The sequence below is a fragment of the Dipodomys merriami genome, unplaced genomic scaffold (genome assembly GCF_024711535.1).
Source record: "Dipodomys merriami isolate MVZ:Mamm:240054 unplaced genomic scaffold, mDipMer1.0.p SCAF_45, whole genome shotgun sequence".
Lineage (NCBI taxonomy): Eukaryota > Metazoa > Chordata > Mammalia > Rodentia > Heteromyidae > Dipodomys > Dipodomys merriami.
Genome location: NW_027206013.1, coordinates 3,518,158 through 3,545,243, shown reverse-complemented (window position 1 = coordinate 3,545,243; position 27,086 = coordinate 3,518,158). Strand labels below are relative to the sequence as shown.

The 27,086-nt window shown below is 46.4% G+C and overlaps 1 protein-coding gene and 1 long non-coding RNA gene across 3 annotated transcripts in view; one reads left to right on the top strand and one right to left on the bottom strand.

Moving 5' to 3' along the window:
* The window catches only part of Prodh (proline dehydrogenase 1), a 28,031-nt gene extending 10,081 nt beyond the window's left edge, over positions 1–17,950 (bottom strand). Inside the window, exons 1-3 of the mRNA XM_069994381.1 lie at positions 17,672–17,950; positions 4,149–4,357; positions 458–492 (exon numbers count right to left, since the gene is read on the bottom strand). Of these exons, the coding sequence (XP_069850482.1) occupies positions 458–492; positions 4,149–4,357; positions 17,672–17,941 (514 nt within the window). The 5' untranslated portion in view covers positions 17,942–17,950. The remainder of the gene's footprint in view (positions 1–457; positions 493–4,148; positions 4,358–17,671) is intronic.
* Positions 17,951–18,112: 162 nt separating this feature from the next.
* Positions 18,113–26,051, top strand: LOC138808493 (uncharacterized). 2 transcript variants are annotated; one of them, XR_011366469.1, is made up of 4 exons: positions 18,113–18,291; positions 22,588–22,656; positions 23,879–23,962; positions 25,946–26,051. It is a non-coding gene; the product is annotated as an uncharacterized lncRNA (long non-coding RNA). The 2 variants fall into 2 exon arrangements; XR_011366470.1 differs by lacking the exon at positions 18,113–18,291 and adding an exon at positions 18,424–18,548.
* The last annotated feature ends 1,035 nt before the right edge of the window (positions 26,052–27,086 follow it).

The following is a 27,086-nucleotide window of genomic DNA, read 5'->3' as shown; positions in this document are numbered from 1 at the left end:
CTACAGCTGCAACCCCCAAACAAACTGACATCCCAGGGCTCTAGCCCCACCCCAGCTGTACCTGTGCCATGCTCCCTGCCTCCCCGCAAAGCTGCCCTCCCCTCAGGGCTGCTGCCCTGGCTGCCTCTTCTACCTGGGCATACATATCCCCCTAGCTAAGCCTCATCCCAGGGCAAACGAGGCCAGGAAGTCTGCATCTCTGTCACAAAGGCCTGGTTAGTTGTTGCCTGCTGAGGGCCAGGGGAACTGAGTCCATCTGGGAGGGTCGTGAAAACTAAGCAGGATCCTGCCCCTCCCCTCACCAGGGGCTCTCAAATGCTTGAGAGCTCACAGAGCCAGGCTGACACAAGGTCTTATTCCTCGCCCCAAGACTTGCTCCAGCCCAAACACAGATGTCTCTTTGGCCACCAGGGATGCACGTGAGGAGAACACCTGACCCTGAATAGAGGCCTCTTACCACTGCCATCCTTCTCTGCTGCAGAGGTGCATGACCTGCAGAAAGGAGGAAGAAGCAAAGGTCACCGGTTACCATATCAACTGAGCTACAATTCACAAGGAAGCAGGCCAGGGAGAGGCAACTGAGGGTGAGCCATAGACCTGACCATGAACTTGACCAAGCTGGCTACAGAACACAGCCCAGCCCCTCCCCAAGCCTCAGGCATGACTACCTGAGCTAGGGAGGGACAGCTGTATCAGAGGCCCTTCAGCACCAAGTCCTGAAGAACCTCTGATTTCTGATGGGTGGAGCCCTTCTCTGCTGGTCAGGAGCAAGGAAAACTATCATGAGATTCTCAGAACAACCCAGGATGTACAGATCATTCTTGAGAAAAACTAGTGAGGATAGCATTACTTCTGCCCAGAAAAGATGGTGGTGCAGACAGGTGAGGATGCCAGAGCTGGAGGTGGGAAGTAGTGTCCTCTAAGTCCAGCAGCAACTTCTCTATATCTAGCTAGGATTTCCAGGCTCCAATGAAGACTACAGTCCCACCCCCTGGGCCCAGCCTGATTGTTGGAGCTGGGGCCTCCAGAGTGCTGAGATCACAGGCGTGCACCCACCCAGCTCTCCACTGCTTCATGCTTGACCCTTGGGTCTTATTTTCAGATTGTTTTCTTTCAAAATGAAAACCAGATCTTATCCCACTCTCAGCTATTCATGTGCCTGCTCTTCACATTCCTCCCAATTAGGGTACATATTCCCCTGGCTAAGTTCATGTTAAAAGGACTCCCAGGTTTACCTCATACCTTAAGAATATCCTAAATCCTCCTCAGAACAGGACACTATGGGCTGTATGATGGCCCTCACAGGAAAGGGCAGCAACTTTCCCCCTACCATCCCTCTAGGCATAGGCAGAGCCAGGGGAGTGATGACAGGTAACAGTTAACTCAGGTAGCAGGGGCCTTGCCACTAGTGTTTTAATGAAGTCACTGTTCCTAGAGCAAATCCTGGCTCACAGAGCCATCTCCAAGAAGCCCTCCCCTTAGCCTGGTTCCTGTCCCAGGACCCTTATCTGAGGAACCCTGATCTAGAAACTCTAAATCAGAATCCAGAAATCATGGTTGGATCAGACTCCTAGGGGCCTGGGACTCTCCACGTGGCACTGCAGCCCACAAAGCCACAGCCTGGTGACAGGAACAACATAGCTCCAGCCACCTTGTGCTGACAAGATGCAACAGAAGAGGGTAAAAAGAAAAATCACCATCTAACAGTGATCTGACTCTGTAATGAGTAAGCAGGCAGGCCCCACACACAACCTTCCTACCCTCAAAGGACACTGGTATGAGCTCTAGAGAGAGCAGGCCTGGGGCTCAGGAACAACTAACAAAAGCTGTCCCCTGTGCCCACTCAAGCAGAGAGAGGAGGCAGCTCTGTGTTGTCCTGGGCAGAATCCCTCATGATGAGGAAGGAAACATTGGGCTTCAATGACCCCAGGGAAAGGTCTGCCTGTATAACCCACACTTTAGGTAACTACACAACTAAGCAAACACAACTGCTAGGTCTGGCCTCCATCCTTCTGTGCTTCTTTCCAATAGCTAGGTGCAGGCTGAGGCCTACTCTCAATGGCCTTAATTCAAGGTAGTGGCCTCAGCATTCGACCTTTTCATCATTCTATGAGCTTCTGAGTGGAGGATGGGAAAAAAAAAAAAAACCTCATCTTGTCCCTGTTCCCCCAATTCTCTCTCCTAAGAGACACTGAAGCAGCAACCCACACAAGGGTCTGTGGGGGCAGGCTGCAGGTACACCGGAGAACTCTGCAGGCCACAAGATAGGGTAGGTACCAAAGGAGTTCTGCAAGTCCAGCTCTGCCCTACAGCCTGGGCACCTTCAAAGTCAGAGCCACCAGCAGCAAAGATAGGTATGAATCGTTGTGATCTGTCCTTGACAAGCAGTCACCCAGGAAGAGACTAAGGCTCATGTCCCCAGAGTACAAGACAAGAAGCCCAGCTGAGACCCAGTCTTTGCAGGGCAAAGGCCATAGGCTTCTAAGAGCAGGGTAGGCTGGGGTGAGCCCCAGGACCAGGTACAGCAGGTCCACCTCTACATTTTTTAGGGGTGGTATGTGTGTGGGTTGTCTCACATATAACCCACACAAGCCTTGAACTCTGGATTCTCCTGTCTCAGCTTCCCTAGTGCTGGGATTCCAAGTGTGAACCACCACACCCAGCTTCCATCTCCCATTTTTCAAAGCACAGGCACCTAAGAGAGAAATTCTTGTTATGAAACTACAAGTCGCTCACCAGCTCTGGGACTGAGGCCCCAGAGCCCATTAGTAATTCAATAGGCAGCTTCAGTAATGGTTGCAGCCAAGTCCCGGGGCAAAAGGGGAGCTGGGGCGGGGGCATCCCCACCTTCAAAACAGCCAGTCACAAGGCAGGGGCCGGGTTCTGCAGGCCAATCAGGTACAGGCCGGCAGGTTGAGACAAGAACTGGACATTCTGTTCCCAGGACTGAAGGTGTCATGTGACTGCCTTTCTAAATCCCCTCCTGGTAGCCACCTGGGGAGGGGCAGAGCAAACCCTGGCGCCTGACAGGGTTCAGAGCTTGCCAGTACCAAACCCTCCTCTGATTCAGATTCTGCTGCATTCAGAGCCAAAGGGCCCATATTCATAAGAAGACCTGGATTTGCCTGGAGGAGCTTCAGGCACCAGTACTTCACAAAGAATAGTCTTCCATAGACCTCCTGTGAATGGGTCAGCACTATCCCAGGAAGCACAATAGGATATTCTGTCCAGTTGCCCAAAAGGATACATCAGGGAGACCAGTCCCCTACACTCACTGCCCAGGGAATGGGTCAGTGATACCAGGAAAAGACGGCAGGCTGGCCTACCACATAGCTCTTTGTTCAATTCCCTCTGCCATGGATACCCAGGCAGAAGCCCAGCCTGGGAGGCCCCATATGCTCCAGCAGATTAAGAAATTATTTCAAGAAGGACTGGGGTCAGGTCAGGGCCAGCTGGCCAGCTCAGCCAGCCAGTTAGGAGCCCTTGGGAAGAGAGACTATGGCACAGTGGGAAGTCAAGGCAGCTTCCTGTAACTGGTCAGCTAGCAAGCATTCTCAGCCTTGGAAGCCACATGTGTCACAGCTCTGCTCCTGTTGGGTAAAAGCAATTTGAATTTCATGCAGTTTTTAGTGCTTAGACACTGTCCCCTATCTTTTCTTTCTGCTCTAGGCTACCACTGGAGCCACAGTTCCACTTGTGGCTTTTTGATAGTCAATTTGTGATAAGAGTCTCACGGACTTTCCTGCCTGGGCTGGCTTTGAATCGTGATCCTCTGATCTTAGCCTCCTGAATAGCTAGGATTACAGGCATGAGCCACCGGTGCCTGGCTTGATTTTTTTTTTTTTCCAACTATTCAACAGTGTAAAAACCATTCTGAGCTAGCAAACCTGTGCAAGACCAGATGGTAGGTTGGATAGGGTTGAGGATCGTAGTCTCCACCCTCTGCTCGCCCCAAGAACACATCAGGCTTTCTGTGAGAGCTCATAGCTATCATCTGCTTGAAACAAACATACAAGAACTTGAAGCACAACCCAATTGAGCTGCTGGTAGTTATGTTGATAGCTCTCCTAGTCTTGGCTCCCAATAGTCCCAGTACACTTTGGGGTTACCACTAGATGCCCATGTAGCTCTGGAGAGAGAGGGCTTACTCCATCTCTTTGCGTTCTGCTTCCTCGGGGCTCAGATCATCTTCTACACCGTAGTCCAGGATGGAGCCAACACCAAAGGCCTTGTTGCGTTGGATCAGGGGCCGAATGGATTCCTGGTCCTCACCAGCCACAAACTGCCCGTAGAAGGTCATCTTCATTAGCCTGTCGAACATCCTCTGCCCCAAAAATTTCCTGGCAATATGGAGCAGCTGAAAGGCAAGAGAAGCAGCTGACCGGGGCCACCTGGTTTACCTTCCTCAGCTGGGAACCCTTGCTGACATCTCTCTACCTATTTGATTCCAGCCAGAGCCTTGATATGGTCTTCCCTGGGGCAAAATTTGGCCCACTTTGTTTTCTGGAGAAGACCAGCTAAAGCAGCTTGCTTCTCTACTTATAGCAACCATGAACCTATCATTATGCAGGGCAGAACAGTGGGACCCAGGTGCCACCCTTGTGACCCCTCCCCCATCTTTTCTGGCTCCTTGCAGCCATGAGCACCATATTTCCTCCAAGAGCCCTTGTGCTAGAGGCTGGCTCTTGAGTCAAGCAGGCCACACAGGGGTGCCTGACCACTTCTTGGTGGGGACCACAGCTAGCTCCTAGGGGACAGCAGTAGCCATTCTTATCACACTCAGTTCTGCTGGGGAGGAAGTGGTTGCCAAATGATGAACATGTAACAAAACTCAGCCCAAGCCTGAGCTCAGCTAGAGTGAAGTTTGTCCATTTATGAGGGTCTGTGCCAGGAAGGCCTACCCTGGAGCCAGCAGGGTGTGGTCTAGCAATGACCAGATGCCTGTTGGCTGTATCCCAGAGGAAGACAGTTGCCTAGAAACCATTCAGCTTTTTCTCCTAACTTCCTCTCACACTCTCAAATTTCTATCATTGACATAAGGATACTCACAGGGACCAGTTGCTCATACCTATAATCCTAGCTATTCAAGAGGTTGAGATCTGAGAATCTCAGTTTAGAGCCAGTTCAGGCAAACCATTCTAAAGACAACTCCCAAGATCTTTTTTATTTCTAATTATCCAGGAAAAATACAGAAGTGGGGTCCTGGCTCAAGTAGTAGAATGCCAGCCATCAGTGAAAAAGTGAATGAGAGTGCCTGAGTTGAAGCCCAAGTAATAGCAAAAAGAAGAAGGAGGAGGAGGAGGAGGAGGAGGAGGAGGAGGAGGAGGAGGAGGAGGAGAGAAATCTCTCTAGAAGGTAAACAATAATGTGATAAGGATACAGGAAAAGAGATTGTTTTGATTAAAATATAATATATGCATATGCAAAATATCATGGTGAAACTCTTGGTATAATACACTCTAAAGAAATGAATGCCAAACGTAAAGTACAATTGCAGTTCAAGTGGTAGAGCACTAGCCTCGAACACAAAAGCTCAAGGACAGAGTTCAAGCCCCAGGACTGGCAAAAAGAAAAAAAAAAAAAATGACAAAGCCAGGCAGCTGTGCAGCTCACACCTGTAATCCTAATTACTCGGGGGAGGGGGGGCATGCTGAGATCTTAGGATCTTGATTCAAAGCTAGCCCATTAGACTCTTATCTCCAAAAGCTAGAAGTGGAGCTGTAGCAAAAGTGTTAAAAATGCTAGCCTTGAGTGAAAAAGCTCAGGGATACTGCCCAGACCCTGAAATCAAGTCCTATGAAGAACAGACACATACTTTCTCTTTCTCTCATATACACATAGAATGACAGAAGAATAAAATAGGCTCTGTTGGGGATTGTGTATTAGAGGAAAGGACAAGGGTGAATGGAGAGAGTAAAGGAGGGTGAATATGATCTAAGTACTTTAATTTTTCATTTATAAAACTGGAACAATGAAACCAGTTTAAAACTGTCTTTAAAATGAGTTATCAGCCAGGCACTGGTAGCTCACGCCCGTAATCCTAGCTACTCAGGAGGCTGAGATCTGAGGATCACAGTTTGCAGCCAGCCCAGGCAAGAAAGTCCATGAGACTCTTATCTCCAATTAACCACCAAAAATCAGGAGGTCAAGCTATGGCTCAAATAGTAGAATGCCAGCCTTGAGATAAGAGATAGCCCCATGCCCTGAGTTCAAGTCCTAGTACCAGCACACACACACAAAGAAACCCATACTAATAAAATTAAAATTTCTATCATCATTCTTCAAATCTCCTGAGCTTTGGTATATGTCAGGCATATGTCAGGAATGGTAAACAATTTAAGGACACAGACAGCAATGATGTTGGAACAGAAAGGAGAGCCCACAGGGGAAGGAGCAAGGCAACCCATGGTTTAAGACAGGGAGATAGAAGCAGTTCCTAGGGACAGAGTGGGGAGAGCCAGGCTGGGAGGAAATGGGGGTCACTAGAGTCTCTTGCATGCTCAGAAGCACATCTGCCACCCTAAGGGAAGCCCCTGTCTCCATGACTCAGCTCTCAGGAAAATGCTATAACCCTGTAAATAACGGAGTCCCTCATGCAGGGGCAATATCTCTAGGCTAAGCAAAGGCATTGACATGTCAAATACCTCCACTCCTATACCACTCCTGAGCAGTCTCAAGGAGACTTCTCTGGACCAACACCAGCACTTGTGACCTTGAAGCCCAGGGCTGTTTGGAAATCACCCTTGCCTGTAGCCTTCATGAATCAGCTGACATTTCTGTGTTTTGCTCTTTTCTCATAAGGATTTGAAACTAGAAAGTGAGTGTGCCAACATCAGAGCTGAGATGGACCTCTGTCTTATCATGCTCAAGCCAGAGTCAGGGAACCTGTGAAACACAAGCAGCCATGATCCTGTCAGGGCAGAGCCCAGGGATAGCTGGAGGAACAGACAGATTTTTCCCAAATCAGAGATCACCCAATGGAAGGCAGGGGTTGAGTCAGGGACCTGAAAACCATCATTCAGTACTAGAAAAATTCTCTTATCTCATTTACATTAGCTCTGAGAAACCGGTCAGGGGCATGCCAAGGGTAAGGATAGACAAATGTCTGTGGCAGACCCTCAACAAGGCCATACACAGTATCTAGCCAAGTACTCTGCCCTGCCACAACCAACACCAAGTGAAAGACCTGGTGCCAGGCTGTACTGGCATCAGTAGTGCTTTATTTACCCTGACAGGGAATGGCTGAAATTCCCAGGACACCCTGCAGGCTCACTTTCCATTTCCCCCCAAGGAGTCAGGCTTGGAGGGAATGACCACTGGAGCTAGTCACGTGCCTTGCACTCTGGCCAAGGGGAGGGTGGCTGCCACGGAGGGCTGGAAGAGTACACAAGCAGGCAGGGCTGGCAAGTTTCAGCCAGACTCTACAGCCATGCAGCCACTTGCTTAAAAGCCATCCTGGTGTCATGTCCTGGGATGGCATCACCTGAGTCCTGCCTCACCTCTTCTCTCAGTAGGGAGATCCTTTGGGATTTTACAAACTTGCACTAGTAACATATATATATATATATATATATATATATATATATATATATATATATATATATATATATATATATATATATATATATATGCTTTTACTGTAAAAGACAAACAAGGGGACCAAGATGGCGACGGGGCAGTAGGGAAACGCCACAGCGCTCTCCAACCAAAAAGAGAGTTCGAGTTCCAACGCTTAATCTCCCCAAGAGACCGACAACAACAAAAAGACGAACACTCAGAGAAAAACCAGAGGCGGAGAATAACAAAAAAGAAAGAGGAAAAGAATTTCAAAACAGAGAAAAGCGAAGACCCCTCCCCCAACCTTTACTGGCCGCGCGGCAGCGCGCCAAGCCGCCGGCCAGCCGGCCCGGCGGGGGCTGTGGGAGCCCCAGAGAAACAGCAGAGACACAGGGGGCCACTTTCAGAACATCAGGTACTGGTTTGCAGAACAGCAGATCGCCAGGAACAGAGAAACCTACCAGCCGGGAGTCTCCACGAGGATCCCACCCCCACCCCTCACTCTCCACCCGAGCAGAGAGGCTCCATCCCGCCAAAGCCGCTCGGCATCAGCAGAGTGACAAAAGGACCTGCGGCAGACCACCCGGCCCGCCTGATCGCGATCGCAACGATCCAGCACTCTCCACCCGAGCAGAGAGGTTCCATCCCGCCAAAGCGGCTCTGCGCGACAAAGGGTCCTGTCTGCAGACCACCCGCCCGCCCGATCACGATCGCAACAACCCGGCGGGGTCACTTGGGCCCCAGAGGTACCGAGAAGAAGCTGCCTGAGCGTGGACACTCTTGACCCAACAGCTTCGACAGAGGCAGAGACAGAAAAGAATCACACAGAGCCACCACCGCCCAACCCAGCCCGGATTGCAACAACAACTGACGACCTACACCACACAGAAACAACCAGCTCCAGGGTGAGTACCCCACAGGGGAAGTGTATCCCTCAAGGGAGACCAGAGCTGGAGGGAATCCCCAGACCCTGACCTAGACTCCCTACCCCAGCACCCGGACCACAGGACCCACTAAAACTGGGAACTGTTTGAGAGCTCCACCAGCCCGTGGAGCACACTCAGCTGGCCAGGCTAGAGCAAGAGCACCCCTGGAAGGGAGCTTAAATGCCCAAGCCAGGAACAGCGCCCCTGGGTCAAGACTACCAACAGTAGAAGAAATTTGAACTGTGTCCCCCAGGCTGTATAACCTAGGGGGTATACACATCAGCACAGGCCTAACAAGCGCGCTCCAGGCTGGGGCCGGAACCAAGCCCGGGGATCTGGCGCCTGAACAACACAACCAACTCCTCCCAATTGAAGTAAAAAGCTGAGCATACGCCTCAACAGAGGGGAGAAAACCAGGAAACAACACTCCCCCGGGAAGCACGCCTGTGACAACAAAAGACCTGGAGGCCCAGGACAAGAGAAGCCCAAACCCCACCAAAACTCCACCCATATACCCTAGACTGGGAATTGGGCAACACAGGCTGCCAGCACCTGATAGTAAGCAGGAGCTCAGACTGTTAAGGCGGCTCAGCAATAGAGTGATAGTCTTGGATGTATGAGGCCCTGCATCTGATTCCTCAGCATCACAAAAGCAAAAAGGGTCAGAAGTGGTGCTGTGGCTCAAACGGTAGGGTGCCAGCCTTGAGCTGAAAAAGCTGAGGGACAGCACCCAAACCTAGAGTTCAAGCCCACAACCAGCCCAAAACAAATAAACAAAAACACATCAGGAGCCCATAGCAGACTCCAGCATTTGGGAGAGTGCATCCAGAGCATCTGTTCTTCACAAGAGCACCCGTAGGAGCAAACACAAGCAGTCTAGGCTGCTCAACCCTTCCAAAGGCAGGAACTGTCAGCAATCTACAGCAGAGAGCTGAGAATCCTAAGTAAGTCAGAATAGCAGCTGGAAATAGGCTCCCAACAGAACCCAGATCAGGCACAGACTCTCTCTACCAATACAGAATCAGCAACCAAGCAAAGACAGACACACCAAAACAAAATTGAAGAGCAGTCTCCTGAACCTCCATGCGAAAATCACAGAGAAAAATCACAAGGTTTACTACCACCCAGGACAGCAAGCTCACCCCAAAAGCCAGCAGCCACACAGGGGAGAGCCCCAGTGGGAGCAAAGCAGGAATGGAAGACAAAGGCTACTTCCAAGGGTTGCTGGAGGCAATGACTCAAGAAATAAAGCGAGAAATTTATCAGAAATTGAAAGAGCACAAGGATGAACTATCCAAAGAGATACAGGGTATCAAACAAGAGATGCATGCAAAAATAGAAGCTGCACAAACCTCAATAAGAAGTGAGATAAACGCCAAATTAGAGGTAATGCATACCTCATTGAGAGGTGAGATCAGTACTCTGAGAACCAACATTGAATCCATAAAGGGATCCATTTCCTCCATGCAAACCACAATAGAAGCCACTGTCAACAGAGTGAATGAAATGGAAGGTCGAGTGTCAGATACAGAAGACAGAATACACCAACTGGACCAAAAAGTGACAGATATGGAAAAATTACTCAAATTAAACCAAAGGGATATTCAAGAGCAAGCAGATAATGCTAAAAAATTTAACCTTCGCATAATTGGAGTGGACGAAGGTGAGGAATTCCAGAGCAAGGGAATGCAACACCTATTTAACAAGATAATCAATGAAAATTTTCCCCACCTCAAAAACGACCATCTTAACTACATCACAAAAGCTTATCGAACACCCAACAAGCAAGACCCCAGGAGAAACACTTCTAGACACATTATAGTAAAAATGATAGATCTGAATAATAAGGAAACAATCCTGCATGCAGCAAAAATGAAGAAGGAGCTATACTACAATGGGAAAAAAATAAGAATTACTGCAGATCTCTCCACACAAACAATGAATGCAAGAAAAGCCTGGGAAAGCACCATACGAGCCCTGAGAGCCAATAACTGCCAACCCAGACTGATCTACCCGGCAAAGCTAGCATTCACATTTGATGGAGAACTGAAAACTTTTAATAGCAAAGAAAAACTAAATGAATTCATAAACATTAAGCCAGCATTACAAAGAATTCTAAGAGGGGGGACACAACCTGAAGAAAGCAGCCAGGAACTGGGGCCTGCCCCAAACAGGCATTACTCAAAGTCTAACTGAGCAAGCACAGGAGGAAAGGAAAAAAGAAAAACTTAGGAAAACGGAATGGCAGGGACAACAATGCATCTCTCTATACTTTCTCTTAATATAAATGGGCTGAATTCGCCAATTAAAAGAAAACGAACTGAGGACTGGATAAGAAAACAAGACCCATCCATCTGTTGCCTTCAGGAGACCCACCTCTCAGCCAAACATACAAACAAACTCAGAGTGAAGGGGTGGAAAAGGATCTACCAATCAAACGCCCCCAGTAAGAAAGCAGGTGTAGCTATCCTGATATCTGACAAAATAAACTTTTCATTAAAATCAGTACAGAAAGACAAGGACGGACACTACATATTAATAAAGGGAACAATCCAAGAGGAGGATATAACCATCATCAACTTATATGCCCCAAATATTGGTGCACCTAGATATGTCAAACAAATGCTCTCAAACTTACAGAATAAAATAGATCCCAATACGATAATACTAGGAGACTTTAACACACCACTCTCACCAAAGGACAGGTCTACCAACCAGAGGATTGGCAAAGAAGCTACCGAATTAAGAGAGGCCATACTGCAAGCGGAATTAACTGACATCTACCGAGTATTTCACCCTAAAACAACACAGTACACATTCTTCTCAGCAGCTCATGGAACTTTCTCCAAAATAGACCATATCATAGTTCATGCAAGGAACTTAAGCAAATACAAAGGGATCGACATAATCCCCTGTATCCTATCTGACCACAGTGGAATCAAGCTAGCTCTCAATAACAAAGCATACAGCAGAAATTTCTCCAATACATGGAAATTGAACAACACACTCCTTAACAATGCCTGGATAACAGAAGAGATCAGAGAAGAAATAAAGCATTTCCTACAACTCAATGAAAATGAAAACACCTCACAAAGAAACTTGTGGGACACAGCAAAAGCAGTCCTGAGGGGCAAATTTATTGCCCTCAGTGCCCACATCAAGAGAATGGAGACAGACCAAGTAAATAATCTCATGTTGCAATTAAAACAGCTAGAAAAACAGGAAAAAATGGAACCTAAAGCTACTAGAAGAAGCCAGATAACCAAATTAAAAGCAGAGATTAACCAATTAGAAAATCAGAAAACCATAACCAAAATAAACCAAACAAAAAGCTGGTTCTTTGAAAAAATAAACAAAATTGATGGCCCATTGGCTAGATTAATTAAAAAAAGAAGAGAGGAAACCCATATTAATAGGATTAGGGATGCCACGGGAAACATCACCACACGTACCCAAGATATCCAAACAATTCTAACAGACTACTTTCAAAAGCTATACTCTCTAAAGGAAGAAAATCGGGCAGAAATGGATGCATTTTTAGAGAAATACAAGTTGCCCAAACTGAGCAAAGAAGAAGTTAACCAATTAAATAAGCCAATATCCTATAATGAGATACAGGAAGCTATCAAAAGTCTTCCAACAAAAAAAAGCCCAGGACCAGATGGATTCACAGCAGAATTCTATAAGACCTTTAAACAAGAACTAATACCCATACTCCTCAAGCTCTTCAGAGAAACAGAGAAGGAAGGAGCTATCCCAAACTCATTCTACGAAGCCAATATCACACTCATCCCCAAACCAGGCAAAGACCCAACCAAAAAGGAGAATTACAGGCCAATCTCCTTGATGAACACAGATGCAAAGATCCTTAACAAGATTCTAGCTAACAGAATCCAGAAACACATAAAAAAAATAATTCACTATGACCAGGTAGGCTTCATCCCAGAGACACAGGGATGGTTTAACATACGTAAGTCAATAAATGTAATCCAACATATCAACAGAGCCAAGGTCAAGAATCACATGATTATCGCTACAGATGCAGAAAAGGCCTTTGACAAAATTCAACATTCATTCATGCTAAAAGCTCTGGAGAAAATAGGAATAGAAGGAACATTTCTAAAAACAATAAAAGCCATTTATGACAGACCAATAGCCAATATTATACTTAATGGGGAAAAGCTACAACCAATTCTCCTAAAATCAGGAACAAGGCAAGGATGCCCACTGTCTCCACTCCTCTTCAATATAGTCCTAGAACCCTTAGCCAGGGCAATAAGGCAAGAAAAAGACATTAAAGGGATCCTCATAGGAAAAGAAGAAGTTAAACTATCCCTTTTTGCAGACGACATGATACTATACCTCCACGATCCCAAAAACTCCATCCCCAAACTCTTAGAAATCATAAATCACTTCGGCAAAATAGCAGGATACAAAATAAACCCACAAAAATCAGTTGCCTTCCTATACACTGATAATGTACAGGAAGAGAGGGAAATAAAGGGAGCAACCCCATTCACAATAACCTCCCGAAAAATAAAATATTTAGGAATTAACCTAACCAAAGATGTAAAAGAACTATTTAATGAGAACTATAAAAAGTTAAAGAAAGAAATTGCAGAAGACACTAGGAAATGGAAAGACCTCCCATGCTCCTGGATAGGCCGACTTAATATAGTAAAGATGGTAATACTTCCAAAACTAATATACAAATTCAACGCAATTCCTATTAAAATCCCAATGACGTACATCACTGAAATACAGAAAACAGTCCAAAAATTCATATGGAACAACAAAAGACCTAGAATAGCCAAAACAATTCTAGGGGATAAAGACAATATGGGAGGGCTATCCATGCCGAACTTCAAACTCTACTACAGAGCTATAATAACAAAGACAGCATGGTACTGGCACAAAAACAGACCCGAAGACCAATGGAACAGAATAGAAGATCCAGAAATAAATCCACAGGCCTACAGCCAGCTGATATTCGACAAAGGAGCCAAAGACATACAATGGAAGAAACACAGCCTCTTCAACCGTTGGTGCTGGGAAAACTGGGCAGCCACATGCAGAAAACTAAAAGTGGACCCCAGCCTATCACCATGCACCAACATCAACTCAAAATGGATTAAAGACCTTAACATTAAACCTGAATCTCTGAAACTACTGCAGGACAGAGTAGGAGAGACACTTGAACTAATAGGCACAGGAAGGAACTTCCTGAACAGAGTCCCAGGGTCACAACAAATTGGAGAGAGACTCGACAAATGGGACTACCTTAAAATAAAAAGCTTCTGCACAGATAAAGCTATCGCAACCAAGCTAGAAAGACAACCAACTAATTGGGAAAAAATATTTACCAGCAATATATCAGGCAAGGGGTTAACATCCTGTATATACAGGGAACTCAAGAAACTAATCCCTCCCAAACCCAACACACCAATTACTAAATGGGCAAGGGAACTAAAGAGGGACTTCTCAAATGAAGAAATAAAAATGGCAAAGAAACACATGAGGAAATGTTCATCATCCCTGGTGGTGAAGGAAATGCAAATAAAGACAACCCTGAGATACCACCTTACCCCAGTCAGAATGTCCCACATCCACAAATCAGCCAACGACAAATGCTGGAGGGGATGTGGAGAACGAGGAACGCTATTACACTGCTGGTGGGAATGTACACTCATACAACCACTTTGGAAAGCAGTCTGGAGGGTCCTTAGAAAGCTAAAGATTGACCTCCCTTACGACCCAGTCATACCACTTCTAGGCATCTACCCTGAACAACAGGAACCAATATACAAGGACACGTGCACCTCCATGTTTATTGCAGCACTGTTCGCAATAGCTAGGATATGGAAACAACCTAGATGCCCCACCACAGATGAATGGATCCAAAAATTGTGGTATCTATACACAATGGAATATTATGCAGCCATTAGAAATGACAAAATAATGGCATTTGCAGGGAAATGGATGGAGCTAGAAGGAATCATGTTGAGCGAGGTAAGCCAAGAACGAAGAGACAAACAGTACATGGTCTCCCTGATAAGTGGATGATGAATCCAAAATGTTAGGTGATATGACAAAACTAACAGGACTTAAGAAACAAAGAACTCCCACTCATCTGGTTGAACCACTACTAAATATCCCCATGCTGCTGATCACATATATGGTATATAACATATGAGCACCGTTATATATTACAGACTGTGATAGACAATTTGCTCCAGGAAAGTTAGAATGAACTTGTGACTTTAAATGAGCATCATTATTCCACAATACTGTGAATTTCCGGAAATTAAGTAATCACTTAATCACGATCAAAAAAAAAAAAAAAAAAAAAAAAAGAACCTTGGGGAAGGGAGGGAGGGAGGGGATGGTAGGGGGAAAACAATGGAGGGGGTAACAATGTTCAAGAGGAAGTGGAAGTGTACTCATTACCTCACTCATGTAGCTGTAACCCTCTGTATAGTATCTCTACAATAAAAAAAATTAAAAAAAAAAAAAAAAAAAAAAAAAAAAAAAAAAGACAAACAAGCTAGAGATGGGGCTCAGTGGCTTTCACACTTGTAGTCTCAGCTACCTGGGAGTAGAAATCAGGACACTGGCTCAAAGCCATCATTTCAACAAAATAAGCTGTTTGTATTGGTATGCAACTATAACCCCAGCAACTCTGGAGACATAGGTAGGAGAATAGTGGCTTAAGGTTAACCCTGGGCAAAAACTAAGCATCCTAACTGAAAAATAACTAAAGTGAAAAAGTGCTAGTGGCATGACTCAAGTGGTAGAGCTCCTGCCTAGCAAGAGTGAGGCCCTGAAGTCATAAACCCAATAGCAACAAAAAAGATAAAGTCAGACAAGCCAGGTATGGAATCCTGGCACTTAGGAAGAAGGTAAGGCAGAAAGATTGGAAGTTCAAGGACAGCCCAGGCTACATAGCAAGACCTTGCCTCAAAACAAGTTTCAAATTATACTAGGAAGGCAATGACAACAAAATCAGTTCTCTCTCCTTCACTCTCACCATCCATCCTGTCCCCTCTCCTAAGCTGGCTCACAGCCAAGCATGGGGGCTTCAGAGTCTCTCATAGGACACGGAATTCACCAACCAAGCTGCTTTCAGGCAAGTGTGGCCCACACTGAGTTCTGATCCGAAGCACTAGCTCCAGCTCCTGTGGCCTGACATTCCTCAGAGCAAGGCTGACAGCCACACAAGCCAGAGAATGTGAGGAGAATGGCTAACCAGGCTGGATTGGACCAAACCCATGCCAGGGTCCAGCTTCTGCTCCATTTCCTCTGGCCTGGGGCACTGAGAACAGGGATACATGTGGAATCAGCCAGTGACAGCTATACATACACTATAGAAGGGCTTCCCAGGCTGAACAGGAGGCCAGGCTGAGAGAAATCACCTCTGGTGTCCTGCCTCCTCCAGGTCCCCATGGCACCATTCTGAGCTCCAGCATTTGCCCTGGGCAGGCTCCCTAAGGGACCCCCCACAGCGCCCTGGTCAGCATGGGGCTGCTATATGGCCCACTCACCTCAGAACCAAACTTCATGCCCCATCCTCTGCCCCCAACTCTACTGGCTTCTCTGAAGGATGGCTGGTTTTAGATTTGGGAGGAAAAGCATAGTGCTGTGCTGACAGAAATTTCTGAATGGTTTTAAGTCATCTCTCCCTCCCTGTCAGCTACAGATAGGTCTAGATTTTGTACTGCTCATCCCTGAGGATGATCCCAGTTCCTACCCTCCATAGAGACCCTGTAAGGGGCCACTGTCCATTCATTACAGCCTCTGCTGGACGCTCTCCTAACCCCACTGCAATAGCACTTTCTACTTGCTCCTTGGAGGCTGATGCACCCCAAAGGGTTCCCACCTCGTCCATTTCACCTGTCTTTGGCCCCTCTGTGTTCCTTTGCCTCACAAATCTCTTTTTACCTTCCTCCCTCCTGGCAACACTCATCTTCTGTTCAAACACAGCTTCCTAGGGCCCCCCCCCCCCCAAACAACAGTTAGGCATCTCTTTTCTCCCCACTGCTGCCATCAGTCCCAGGCTCCAAAGCTGAAGGTGAAGTCCCCCAAGGGATTTGGGGCAACTGTGCCCAACCATCAGACTCCTGAATTTATGGGTGTCTACCCTCACCTCCCACTTGCTGTGGACTCTTACTCTGTGTCTCTGTGCCCATGAGCAGAGCATCAGCAATAGAGCCCTCAGTGAAATCTCACCTGGAAAACCAACCTATCTACCTACACCAAGAGTCTTTTAGACACTCAGGGCCAATAACCGGACTCTTGAACCTGTTCCCAAGTCACCTTGAAATAGCTGTCATTGCTGTCATTGCAGAGCATGGTAGCTCACACCAATTAATCCTAGCTACTCTGGATGATGATGAGATCTGAGAATCATAATTCAAAACCAGCCCAGGAAGGAAAATCTCCAATTACCTACCAAAAAAGCCGGAAGTGGAGCTTGGCTCAAGTCATACAGTGCAGGCCTTGAACACACACACACACACACACACACACACACACACACACACACATCCCAGGGACAGTTCAAGCCCCACTACCAGCACCAAGAAGAGAAAGAAAAGAGAAGCTTAGGGGAAGTGGAAGGGGATAGGAAAGGGAAAAGGAAAGGGAAGGGAAATAGAAAAAGAGAAAGGAAGTTAAGAAAGTTTGTCATCTCTAATGGCTGACAAAAGCATATTTTTGTTTTGTTTTTTAGTTTTCCCAAAGCTCTCATACTTCTTAGTTACCCTGTTAAAAGTCGAGTGTCTGGAAGCTTCCCCCAACTTCCCCAGCACTTCAAAGTAGCCATTAACGAGAGTGGCTGGTCACAGGCTGTGGAATGCTAGGGTCCCAGGTCCTACAATACTATCCGACTTCCCAAGGAGTGAACTTCACGTTGCTCTTTAGTTTAAAACCCAGACCGTAACATTGTATCCTGGCAAATGGTATATACCTTAAAACAATTAGTATCTAGATGATAGCGATTAACAAGTAATACACGAGGTCTGAGAAAGTGCACGCAGGAAATGCCTGTCTTCCTGTCTTCCCTCGCTGCAGGCAATGCTTTCAGTGGCTCCCGTTTTACACTTGGAAACCCCACACTGCCTCCTGGGACAGGCAGAAGTCCGCGCGCCCCCTGCCCACCTGCCCACCTGCCCACCTGCCCACCTGCCCACCTGCTCGTGGTGCGCCAGCAGCGCCGGCCAAGCGCACAGACGCAGCACCAGCAAGTTGCGCGCCAGCTCCCAGCTATGCCGGCTGCGGTATGCCTCCTGCGCGTTGCCAAAGTCCACGGCGGGCATCGGCGGCCGCACAGTCTCTGCAGTCCTACATCCCGGCACGTCGCCTGGGCCCGCGGAGGGCTGCTCGTGGGCGGCCGGGACCGAGGAGAGCGAGGCGAGGCATGGGGCGGTGGCGCGCAGCGACCAGGCGCGCCTTAGAGCCATGGCGGACCATTTACCCTCCGCACGGCCGCTTAAGTACTCTCCGTCGCCCCGCCCCCTCCGGCCCGGAGGCCACGCCCCCATGCCAAAGCCACGCCCCCGAGCTCTGCTCGGGAGGAGGCCCCCACTCCACGCGTATACGAATGGGCGTGCGACGCGTGCGGAAGGCCCCGCCCACCGAGCGGCTACCTGAGCGCATGGCCGGGTCTCTCCAGTCAGGGGTCACAGTCCAGCCAGAGATCCCGTTACCTTGACTGCCCTCCGGAGCTTGACCTTCCCCGTCGGAGACCCCGCCCTTGAGAACCGGGCCACACTTGGTGGAGGGGGACTTCGGTGGGTTCCGAAACCCCCAGGTCAGTGCCATCGCACACACACCACACACCTGGACCTGGTTGTTTAGCAGCGCGAACGCGAAGCGGGAGCCAGGGGCCCACAGAAAATCCCGCCCTGAAATGTGGCAGCTTGTTCTCTGTTTTTTAAGGGACATTTGAGACGCCATCCTCTCCCCGTTAGGACCACCACCCCACCCCATCCGGTGCCCAAGATGAGCATACCTTGGCATTAGGTTAAACACGGAGAATTGGAGTTCTTGAAGACGGCTTTCTGATTGGTGGGTCTCCTAACTGGTTCCTGTTACGTTGTGGCACCGGAGATTTACTGTCCTGTCCTTACTTCCTCATTCTTTTGTAGCCCCTGCCTCTTGTCTTTGTCAGCAGGTTTTGGTTTATCACCTTACCCTTCCTTCTGCAAGTTTTACAGGCCAAAATTCCCGAACCTTCTGCTAATCTACTAACTCCTATGGCTACCAACCTCCTATAGGGCAAGCATGGAACCCCCAATCCACCGCCCCCCCCCCCGATTTTGTAGCTCCCAGGGGTCCTCCTTCCCAATTTGCTACTACTTGATCTTTGATAATCCCATCTCCTCCCACCCTTGAGTGGCTAAGCAAACCCCCCTGGGGTGTGTGTGTCTGTGTGTGTTGGTACTGGCGCTTAAACTCAAGGCCTGAGCACTGTCCCTTAGCTTTTTCCCCCTCAAGACTGCCAATCTACCACTTAAGCCACACCTCTACTTCCAGCTTTTGGGTGGTTAATTAGAGATAAGAGTGTTGTGGACTTTCCTGTCCCAACTAATTTCAAACTATGATCTCAGCCTCCTGAGTAAGAGTGAGCCACCAACATCTCACTGTAACTAAGGCTTGAATTCAGGGTCATCAAGCTCTCTCTTCACTTTTTCACTCAAGGTTGATGCTTTGCCACTTGAGCTACACTTCCACTTCTGGCTTTTTGCTTGTTCTTTGGATGTAAGGGTCTTTGGGATTTGCCTTCTAGGGCTAGCTTCAAACCTCAATTCTAAGTTCTCAGTCTCCTGAGTAGCTAGGATTACAGACATAAGACACCAGTGCCAACCTCAAATGTGTCAGGAGATCCTTCTTCCCATCAGAAATGCCACCTCTCATTGAGTCAGAATGAAGGAGGCTGGTGCATACTTTTGGCAGAAGGAGCATGTGAAGTTGATACCAGACAGAAGGAAGAGAAATGAGCAAATCACATGTTACAAACAAGCAGAACACCTTCATTGGATCCTATACTGAGCTGGCCAACTTCAGCCAAAGCAAGCTGGCACTGACCAGCTACTCACTTACCAAAAGGAGGTGTATTGATTTTTCTAGAATGGGCTAAAAGTTTAATGATTGTCCATTATTCTTATATGCACCATCATCTTGGCTTTGTGCTTGGTGGGTGGATGGTTGTTATCTTCCCCTGAGAACTGCTGAGTTACTCTGATTTTTGAGGTAATCAATCATCTTTTCTTTCTTCCTTCCTTCCTTTTTTTTTTTTTTTCTTGTTGTTGTTGTTGGTTGTGGGGCTTGAACTTAGGGCCTGGGCTGTCCCCTGAGCTTTTTCCTGCAAGGCTAAGGCTCTACCACTTGGAGCCACAGTACCACTTCTGGTTTTCTGGTGGCTACTTAGAGAAAAGAGTCTCTTGGATTTGCCTGACTATGCTGGCTCCAAACTGTGATCCTCAGATCTCAGGCTCCTGAGTCACTAAGATTTATAGGCGTGAACCACTGGCACCTAGTTTGTATAGTTGTCTTTTTTGTTGTTGTTGTTTTGTTTTTTTTGTTTTGTTTGTTGGTCATGGGGCCTGAACTCTGGGTCTGGGCACTGTCCCTCAGCAGTTCAGCTCAAGGTGAGCGCTCTACCACTTGAGCCATAGCACCACCTCCAGCTTTTTTCTTCTTATATGGTGCTAAGGAATCGAACCCAGGGCCTCATGCATGCAAGGCAAGCACTGTACCACTGAGCCACCTTCCCAGTCCAGTATAGTTGTCTTTTAGGTAACATATCAATTGTTGCCCCAGCAAGTCTGAGCTCAAATTCTCTTACATATATTTCCCCATGTCATTGGGGATGACAGGCACAAACCACTGCACCCAGCCATTGTGCTTCCCTGTAACTAGGTTCACTGGCTTGTCTCACTGTACCCAGCATTTGAGTAAGAACTTAAGAACTTTCATGCCTGGGCTGACCTTCAGCAGTGGTTCCTCCACCTCCCAAGCAGCTAAGATTATAAGCTTGAGACATTGCACCCAACTCAAGAGTCAATGTTTTAAGCAAAAGTGGTCTTCAAGTTTCAGCAAAGTAACCTAGGCAACTGTTGTCATAGCCCATATGCAACACTGTTACCTACAGCAAAGCTAATGAGAGGCTAGTAATGGATTACTCAGCTGTATCATCTCCAAAATTTGTGAATTTTTTTTTTGTCTTTTCTTTTTTGATACTGGGGATCAAACCCAGGACATTGCACTTGCTAGACAAGTGCTTTGTTACTGAGCTACATCCCAGCCCTAAAATGTGGGTTTTTAAAGTCAAGAGCAACTGAAAGCCTGATGCTTGTGGGCTCAGGCGTGTAACCCTAGCTATTCAGGAAGGTGAGATCTGAGGATTCAGGTTAAAAAGACAGATGGAGCAGGAAAGTCCATGAGACTCTTATTTCTAATTAACCACCAAAAAGCCAGAAGCAGAGATGTGGCTCAAGTCGTAGAGCACTAGCCTTGTGTGAACTAACAGACAGTGCCCAGGCTCTGAGTTTAAGTCTCAGTGCCAGCACAAATAAAGAAAGAGAAAAGACTAAGTAAAGCTAAAGGGTTTATTTGGGTTTTTCTTCAGTGAGAATTCCCCCTTGTCTTCATTTGTCATTTGTGTGACTGTCTTGAACTCCACTGGTTTTAGGTTGGTCTAGTCATATCCTTATAACTTAGTAACTCTTTAGAACAGGGCTCTTAGTGTATAAATAGTCTGCCCTTGTAAGGACCAGACTAATCTAGTGTTTATAATAAAACATGCTTTTTTTTTTTGCCTCTCCCCCCACTTCAATTAGTTATACAAAAAGGTTTCATCCTGACATGTCCAAATATGCATTCAATGTATCTTGATAGTATTATACAGGAATCTGATCATGAGATACAGAGAAGCTGCATTTTGACAGGTCGAATTGGGAGTCTTTATTAGAAAGCTAGTGATTGCATGCAGACACATGTCCCCCCAAAACTTGCAGCCTTGAATACACTTAATACTGTTAGGAAATTGAGCCATGAGGGTAGCAGAGTAAAGAAAGAGGAGAAAAACAATCTCAACAAACCAGATCAAATCTAATGGAGAGCTGAAGGGGGGGGGGATACCACGGTGACCTGAGGAGAGTCAGGAGGCATGAGGCATAGTGCAACATGGAGGCTGAACTAGTCTAGGCCTAAGTAGGGCCATGGTCAGGAGGCAGGGTCACAAGGAGCTCAAGAGTCTCCCAAGTTCATGGTATAGATCTGGCCAGTCCAGTAACCTATTGCCCAAGTTCTGGTCCCTGCTCTAGGAATTCAGGCATGCCTGAATGGGATGGGTGGTCTCCTTCATCTACCAAGAAACAAAGATGGTCCCCGTGAGACTCAGTATCCTTATTTCAATAGGACTGAAACCCTCCATTACTCTAGCGTATCCTTCCTCCCTCTTCTTAAAACAATCTCAACAAGTTTCAGTGTTCTGTTTTAATGTGTAAAGGATTTGACCATATTCACCCTCCTTTATACCATGCTCTTAACAGGTAACTAGTTAAGGACTGAGTGTTTGTTTGCCTTTTGTCCCCTTGTGGTGGTTTCTCCCTGTCTTAAAGTAATGCTAGTTCAGCCATTGTCTCACATAGCCTCTTCCTCTAGGTCATTGACATTCACAACAACCACCAGGCAGGGGCTTAGACTATTCCATCCCTATTTGACTCAGAAAGCACTAAGGTGGCCAGGCACTGGTGGCTTATGCCTGTAATCCTAGCTGCTCAGGAGGCTGGGATCTGAGGATCCCAGTTCAAAGCCAGCCCAAGTAGAAAGTCCATGAGACTCTTGTCTTCAATTAACTAGGAAAGAGCTAGAAGTGGAGCTTTAACTTAAGTGGTAGAATACCAGTCTTGAATGAAAAAGCTAATGAACCTGAGTCCAAGCCCTAGTACACACACACACACACACACACAGAGAGAGAGAGAGAGAGAGAGAGAGAGAGAGAGAGAGAGAGAGAGAGAGAGAGAGAGAGAGAGAGAGAGAGAGAGAGAGAGAAAATACCAGCATAGTTGATTTTGTGTGTGACTCACATCTCTAATCCTAGCCATTCAGAATACTGAAATCTGAAGATCACAGTTCAACTTAGTTTGGAGCCACCCAAACAGACAAATCAGTGAGTATCTTGTCTCCAATTAACCAGCAAAAAGTCACAGTGGATGAAAGTACACATCCCAGAAGACCACAGTCACATATAGGAAAAGGAGCTTATTGCCAGCTGAGGCTGACAAGGCCACCTCCCTCATAGGAGAGATAGAAATGGAGCTGTCCTTATTCAGGGGCATCTTTATACCCTTCCAGGACTAGAGGCAAGAGGTATCCATTTACACAGCTGGTCACTGAAGATAGCACTTAGGCAGGGCAGAGTTTAGGTCTGGGCAGAGAGGGGGAATGAGGACTGAGAAACCCCAAGCCTGGCGCCTGGCGCAGGAAGAGTTCTCTTTTCTTTGTGAAGGGCAGGGTAGTCTGGATGGAGGGCATTCTGCTACTGTAGCTGGGGACTACATGCTGAGGGCCTAGGCTGGAGACTGTAAAGCCCCAATGAAAGAGGACATACTAACAGTGGAGGCATGGCTTAAGTGGTGAAAAAGCTGAGAGCAAGAGGCCCTGAGTTCAAGCCCAAGTAGGGGCACAAAATGAACAAAGGACCAAAGGAAGCACCCAACTAGATCTGACCTTAGTCAAGTGAAAGTCAAAGCAAATGTCACAGACAAGGTGTATGTTTGTCACATAGTGCTTACCAGTGAGGCCCTACCTTGGCTCCAGTGTTCTAGCCACTTGGGATCCCCAGGTAATCTTAGCCCTCCCCACACAAGTGAGTGCCTCACCTCCAGTCTTACTGTAAGGCCCTCACTTGTCCATTCAGCTCCTAAGCCTTAAGCTAGAGATGATACTGAGAAAGAAGGCAGTTTAGGAGGAAGCTTAGGAACCTATGACAATAGTGGTAAAATGAGCTGTCTCAAGCAGCTACAGACAGCCGTCCATATCCTCAGTGTCTGCATCCTCACATTTAATCAACCAAGAACCAAATCTATGCAGGCAAACAATTGTGTCTGTACTGAACATGTATAGACTTGTTTCCTTGTCATTATTCCCTAACTAATCAGGTGGGTTTTTTTTTTTTTAACTATTCACATGACACTTATACTGTGTCAGGTATGATAACCTACAGATGGTTTAAAGTCTACAGGTAATAGAATCAGCTGAGGGGCCCAACAGCAGATAAATGGATAAAAATGGTATAGGTATGTGTATGTGTATAATGTGTGTATTTGTATATGACTGTATATATACATATTACACAACCATAAAGTAAAATTAAATCATGTCATTTGCAGGAAAGTGAATGGAAGTGGTTGACCTGATATTGAAACAAGTACAAAAACCAAGATACTGTATTTTTTCTCATATTTGGAAGCAAGGTATATATGGATGATCATGGATATCCATATGGATAAGCACGTGTCTAAATAAGGGACTACTTAAGAGGTGAAGGGAAAAGATAGATAGATGTTGAGTAATTTTGATAATAATTTACATTACAACTATATAAGGCTATTGGTCCGTAGGGGTTTGGGGGGGGGGGAAGAGAAACAGGGTCTATTGGGGGACACTAGCTGCAGGGAGTTGAGCTAAGTAGGGTGAAAGTAGATGAATACAGTTGAAATAAAAAACCACATGATACAAATAGAACAAAGAAACCTGTTGAAATGACTCCAAGAGAGAGGTAAGAGAGAGTGATGGCAGGGGTGGGGAAGAAGATTGATTGGAATATGCTGCATACAAGAGTGGAAGTGTCACAGCGAAATCCCCTAGTTTATAGCTAGTGTATGCTAATTAAAACTTGGATAAAAGCTTGGAGCCAGTGGTTCATGCCTGTAATCCTAACTACTCAGGAAGCTGAGGATTGTGTTTGAAGTCATCCCAGGCAAAAAATATCCAAGAGACTCTTATCTCTAATTAACCAGCAAAAGGCTGGAAGTAGAGTTGTGGCTCAAATGATAGAGTGTTAGCCTTGAGGGAAAAAAGCTAAGGGACAGGCTCATTCACCACATTTTCATTCCTCCCATCCTCCACTTCCACTAATCTATTTTATGAGATTTACACTTATGGGTTTCCTTATTCTAAACTCTTCATATGTGTAGGCTCATGTAACATGTGGTCTCTGTGTCTGGTTTCTTTTAGTCAGCATTTTTCCTTAAAATTCATTCAGGGATGGGCTGGGAAGGTGGCTCAGTGGTAGAGTGCTTGCCTTGCATGCATGGGGCTCTGGGTTCGATTCCTCAGCACCACATAAGCAAAAAAGAAAAAAGCTGGAAGTGGCGCTGTAGTTCAAGTGGTAGAGCACTAGGCTTGAGCTGAAGAGCTGAGGGACAGCACCCAGACCCAGAGTTCAGGCCCCATGACCGGACCCCCCAAAAAAAGTTCATTCAGGAAATTGTATGATATATTAATAGTTTATTCCTTTTTCGTGACCGAATAATATTCAGCTACATTTCATTTATTCATTTACTTGTTGATGAACATTTGAGTTGTTTCCAACTCTTGCCTACGGTGAATAATGCTGCTCTGAATCAAGAACAAGAACAAGCATGGTTTCCCCTGCTCTGGGCTGGGAAATAGGCGACAACAGATGCTCCTGAACAGGTAGAAATTGACAAGAAGTAATTAAAGTTGACCAACGTCTTCAAGCTGCTCTCTGGATGTTAGAAGTGATCTACTAGAGTCCAGATTTCAGAAGTACTTCTGAAGTGTCTTGTTATCTGAGGGGTACAAAAATCCATGTATACTCAAGTTCCTTATGGAAAATGGTATAACATTTGGGTTTCACTAGTAGACTTTAGTTTTCATCCAAATTATTTAGGGGTACAGTAGTAGGGCTTGAATGTTTGGCTTTATAGTGATTAATTGGAGATGAGTCTCATGGACTTTCCTGCCCAGGTTGGCTTCAAACTGCAGTTCTCAGATCTCAGCTTCCTGGGTAGCTACAATGTTCAGCTGTGAGCTACCAGCACCCAGCTGGAATTTCTTTAGGGTCTGAAAATACTCTGGAACTAGATAGCAGTGATGTTTGCTCCTTATGAGTAGTCCTCTCTCAGTATCTTCCAGGTATTGATTCTAGAACTCTCCACGATAACCTAAATTGATAGATGCTCAGATCTCTCATTTAGAATAATGTCCAGTTTGCCTATAACCTATGCATGCCTGCGCCCTTAAACTTTAACTCACCTCTGATGGCTATTAAACACCTTCTACAATATAAATGTTCTGTTGTTATACTATAGCACAGTGATTGTTACTCTGCATTGTTTAGCAAATGAAGACAAGAAGGAAGTCTGCACATGTTCAGTCAGTACAGATTCAATTTGTTTTCAAGTAGATTTGATCCCATTTTGAATCCACAGATGCAGAAACCATGGATACAGAGGGCCTGCTGTATAATAAAAGCTGTTCCACTATGCCCTTGAAATGGGTAACTTGTATAGTATGTGCATTGTATCTCAATAAAGCTGACTTATACGTGTATTTTTTTTTAAAGCAGAGTGCTCAGAATTACAGTATTTACTTCAAGGTTGTCCCTAGCCAGGATGCATCAGCTGTACAGGACAAGAAAGCCACTGAGCTTTGCAGACACTCGTTAAACACCAAGAATCTGATTCTGCCCTCTGATGAAAGCTTTTGGCAAGACCCCCTACCTCCTCCCCGCATGCCAGCTGCTGAGAGCCCTGGCAGAAGTGGAAAAGAGGGTCCTCTCTGAGTGGAGCCATGGGCTTTGGTCCTCTAGTTCCCAAGATGGACATGTGAGTGCCATGCCAGATTTGAGGGTATAGCTGGAAGTTAGACCAGTCACCAGGACCAGATTTCCTGAGGAGACAGAACTGAGCTGAAGACTACAGTGCTGCCAGCCTGGTCCCCTCAGGACACATACAGAGACCCCTTCTGGTGAAGATGGGCATTCCTTCCCAGAGTTGCTCCTTTTCCACCATCTTGTGCTGAAATATGGTTCTCCTTCAGCCTTGATATTGGGGCTCTACCAAAGTCAATCATTTTGCCACATGCCTCCTCTCCATAGTTCTTGAAATATCAGCTTGTCTGTTGGAGTGGTGGCTCTCCCTGCTCACTCTGATTTGTGGCATTTTGCTAGTCTGTCTGTACGCACTTCTCCTGATCTATGTGCTCTGTCTGCAGGCAGAGGGATGCACTTGTGTTTGTTTCATTTGGGACCTGTCTTCTAGTTATCAGCCTGCACCAAGCTCAGCTGGGGTTTGTTTTCCCAGCTGCAAGTAAATTCCTTCATCAGCACATTATCTCCTTATCTACTCGGTGCTGGCTTTCATAGATCCTCCTCCAGTTCTATTTAGCTGTGTTATTTTATTCTTTTTTTTTTTTTTAACAGATCTAGTAAAATACGATTACATTTCCTTAGGTGAAGATTGTCTGCTAGATCACAGCACACACCCCTAGGTTTCCATGAATGCAATCACACTTTGCCACTTTATATATGATCACTCTTGATGCATGTTACTAGGAAAAGTGTCCCCCTCC